Raw genomic sequence first — 4,080 nt, 5'->3', positions numbered from 1 at the left:
TTTTTTTTTTTTTTTTTTTTTTTTTTTTGCGGTACGCGGGCCTCTCACTGCTGTGGCCTCTCCCGTTGCGGAGCATAGGCTCCGGACGCACACGCTCAGCGGCCATGGCTCATGGGCCCAGCCGCTCCGCGGCATGTGGGATCTTCCCGGACCGGGGCACGAACCCATGTCCCCTGCATCGGCAGGCGGACTCTCAACCACTGCGCCACCAGAGAAGCCCCCATTTTGTACTTTTAATTATGTATTACCAGATGCAGCAAAAGGTGGTTACAAGTGAAATATTCAGGGGAAAGAAAGAAGGCTATGCAGAAAGCTTAAATCAACCCTTTGCCAACAGCCGAATAGGTAAGTCCCTTTTTTCATCTATGTGCTCACTTCCCTTATTTAAAAAAAAAAAAAAAAAAGTCAAAGGAAGATGCTTGATCCTGACAGCTATCTCCCAGGTTGAGCTCTTGGTCACAGAGGGACAGAAAACCAGCAGATGCCAGTGGCTTGTGCACAGGGGTGGTATTTAGTGATGATTCGCTGTGCTCTGGTTGCTTCCTTAGATGAAGGAGACATTAATCCCAAAGTGCTTCAGCTCATCAGCAGTGAGAAAATCCAGGTAAGGAAATGTGTGTCCTTGCCTGAGGCAGGATTCCCCTGTGGGGTCTGGGAACAGGGTCTGTCTTCTACGTGAAGGGGGTCTGGAAGCACTGTTTAAAGGCAGGGGTGCGTGTGCGTGGGCCGGGCTCTCAGCTGTGATGCTCCGGGTGTTAAGATGATAGGGATCACAGTTACGTGACTATCAGGTACCTGTGGCTGTTCTTATGGCCCTCACCCGTCACCCAGGAACTGTGTTTGGCTTTCTATGAAGTTGAGCGAAATGCAGGCATACACTTAATCGTTAAACATCCCCTCTTAGAAGCAGTGTGCCTGGGCGCCGACGTGGGTTTCATAACTTAGCTGTGTGATCCTGGGCAGGTGACTTACGCCTTCGGTGCCTCCATCCTTCTGTGAATGGGGAGGACGGAGGGGTTGATGGTGTGAAGGGCACAGGCTGCGGCCTGGCATGCGGCAGCTGGTGACTGGCTCCAGTGGCTGCTTGGTCACTTTGGTCCCTGGGGACTAGAAACCTGTGACTAGGTTGGATCACCCTCTGGCTGTCAGGGTTCTTAACGCCTGCAGAGTGTCTTCATCTCTGCTGACCTTTCAGAGCAGCCCCGTGAGGCAAGTGGCTGTGGCCTTGAATACCTCAGAAGGTCAACGCCACAGGCAGAGCCAGGAATCACAGCCTTTCACGCAGGGAGCCAGGGTTCAGGGAAAACTCATTTATGCAAAATCTGTTTGAGCCCCTCTGCGTTCGGGTGCTCGAAGCAACGTTTCCAGAGGCCGAGTAACAGGGCACTCGATACGCTGCCGCCCTCCCCCGCGAAGCAAGCGTCGCCTCGTAGTGACGGTCACCTCCTTGCAGTACGGTATCCCGGTCGTTAAATACGACAGGAAAGGCTTTAAGACACGGCAGAGGCAACTCATTCTCACTCAGAAAGCAGCTTACGTGGTGGAACTTGCCAAAATCAAGCAGAAAATAGAGTACCCAGCGCTCAAAGGTAAGAAGCAGGCAATCTTCAGAAAACTCACCGGGTTGACTCAGCTCCCGGGCACGCCAGCAATGAAGCAGCCTTTCATTGAAAGACCTAAGTGAAGAGTGCCCACAAAACCCAGGGTGGCCCGGGCTGTGCCTCTTATTCTGGCACAAACGCCAACGGCATCTCACTCCGGCATCCGGGTCGGACACTAGTCACCTTTAACAGGGACCAGCTTTTTATTCCAAGCACAGGTGCTGATTGCAGGGCCACCCCACTTGGCCAGCTAGGAGGGAAAAAGCCTGGGGTTGGGGACCCCCAAGGCATGCCTTTTTTCTGTATTAATGTCAAGTTGTCCAGTTCCCGGCCTCTAACTTTGGATCTGTCCTAAGGTGTCTCTACCAGCAGCTTCAGCGACGGAATGTTAGTCATTCACATTTCGCCAGAAGACAACAAGCAAAAGGTAACCTACAGCCACAGGGCTGCTAACAGAGGGAAGCACTGCCAAAATCTTTGGCTGCCCCCAGTGAAACCTCAGTGATGTTCTTCTGTGAAGCCACTACCACTGAACCGGCCGTGTTCTCTCCTCTCTGCCGCAGGGGGATGCCGTCTTACAGTGCAAACACATATTTGAGGCAGTTACTAAACTCGTCATGCTGGCTGAGAAGGAGAACATTGTAAATGTTGTTCAAGGAAGGTAGGTGGTTTCGTCTGTACTCAGGAAGTCATTCAATGTTAAGTGTCTATTAACAGATCAAGGAAGACGCAAATGTTAATCGTTTCACCCAGGCCTGCCCCTCCCCGCAAAGTAAGAACTGCCTACCCACAAGGGGTGGGGGTACCCTTGCCCCCTCCGATCACCAGCTTTCTTCCCTCCTCACCCCCTAGGACTTGGGCGCCACAGAAATGAAGTCAGTGATCATTTATTCACCAAAGGGAATGAACAGTGGTCTCACCATCTAGTTTTCAAAGGAGGTGCTTATGGTCCTAAGGGAATTTGTCACCCAGTGAAAGGGGGACCCCCCCCCCGGGCAAAAGCAGGTGCCAGCCACACCTCTGCTGTTGATGCCTGTGGAAGAATTGTGCTAAACCGATTTGAAAATAACTATAGGAAGGCGTGGCCATTTTCCCAGTTGCAGAAATGGTTTTCTTTCGATTACTCAAATATACAATAAAACTCTGTAATGAAACAGGAATTTGATCTTGAAACTAGTAAGAGTCACAGGTGACTTTCTTTTGCAGACCCAAAGCTGAAGTAGAAAATAGAGTATGCCAGTAATTTATCACTCTGTGTATTTTAAGTTTACAGTTTTATATTAGTCCTGGAAAAGAAGGCACAATAGTTTTTGACACCGGACCAGAAGAACAAATCTATAAAGATAAAAACGGACAGTTAACAGTGGTGAGTGGCCGTGTCTGGGGAGGGGGAGGTGTAAGCAGTTTTAAATAAGACTATAGGTTAAAATTCTGCCAATTTCAGTCCTCCTGTAGATTGACCAGAATCTTAATCTAGTTTATTTCTCCCTCTGTCCCTGATTCTACGTTGAAAAATAGGAAGGAGTGGGTACTAGAGGTGTAGATTCAAACACTGAATGAAAAGGAGAACAGTTTACTCACATTTGTCAGTGAACCAGAAGCTGACATTAAACTTTTCACACTATTAAATGTCAAAGCCCCTCTTCACTGGATGTCAAAGGCCTCAACGCCCTATCACGTGGTTCTCAAGTGAGTCGCCACGGGGGAAACTCCTGGCGAGCTTCGAAAAATACCAGTGTGTGTGTCTCCCCCGACCCGCTCCCCGACACCATGACGTAACTGGGTGGGGGTGAGGCCTGGGCTCTGGAAAACAAGGATCCCAGGACTGAGGAGGAGAGGTTTGGGAACCAGGCGCATCTTAAGAAGTCAAGCCTGAGTGCTCGGCGCTTTGCCCTCCCTAGCAAGTCTGATCCAATTCTGCTGGCAAATGACAAACTGAAAGCTAAGGGGGCTGAATCTTTAAAACGTGGTTTGTAGCAAATTAATTATGAATACTTGGTGTATATATATATATATATATATATATATATATATATACAAACTAAAAAATGGTCTAACAACATGGACTGTCTCATACACATTTAACGATGAAATTGTTTTGTGGACAAAGACACGTAATTGCCCCCAAACACAGGTAACTCCTTTGGGGACAAGTTAAAATACTGAAGCATGATTTTTAATGTAAAGTATAAGGTGACTTTTCAGTTTACATGCTGTCTTAAAACTTACCCCCATTCCTCCCTGGCTGGCTCAGGCTGAAGCTGAGGCCTCAGTGAGCCCACTTCTGGACGTGGCTTGTCTCACGGGAGGTGGGGCAGGAGACGGTGTGGGTGACGGGGCTTGGCTGCTCGCAGCTTGTCCATGTTCCCCTCAACCATGCAGGCGGCTGCACCGCTCACTGCCTCCTCCTGAGTGAGAGGAGAGACCTCTAAACCTCAGCGTGTACCTTCCCCAGGTGTCGGTCCGCATGAAGTCCTGA

General features: G+C 49.4%; 1 protein-coding gene across 1 annotated transcript in view; it reads left to right on the top strand.

The window, feature by feature from the left end:
• The window catches only part of MYO1H (myosin IH), a 47,137-nt gene extending 43,057 nt beyond the window's left edge, over positions 1-4,080 (top strand). The window contains exons 25-31 of the mRNA XM_007448252.1: positions 252-345; positions 549-604; positions 1,454-1,589; positions 1,958-2,028; positions 2,165-2,262; positions 2,868-2,967; positions 4,057-4,080. Coding sequence (XP_007448314.1) covers positions 252-345; positions 549-604; positions 1,454-1,589; positions 1,958-2,028; positions 2,165-2,262; positions 2,868-2,967; positions 4,057-4,080 — 579 coding nt within the window. The remainder of the gene's footprint in view (positions 1-251; positions 346-548; positions 605-1,453; positions 1,590-1,957; positions 2,029-2,164; positions 2,263-2,867; positions 2,968-4,056) is intronic.

This window comes from Lipotes vexillifer, unplaced genomic scaffold (assembly GCF_000442215.2).
Source record: "Lipotes vexillifer unplaced genomic scaffold, Lipotes_vexillifer_v1.1 scaffold236, whole genome shotgun sequence".
In the NCBI taxonomy this organism is placed as follows: Eukaryota; Metazoa; Chordata; class Mammalia; order Artiodactyla; family Lipotidae; genus Lipotes; species Lipotes vexillifer.
Note: the sequence above shows the minus strand (reverse complement) of the source record. Positions and strands in the feature narration are given on the sequence as shown.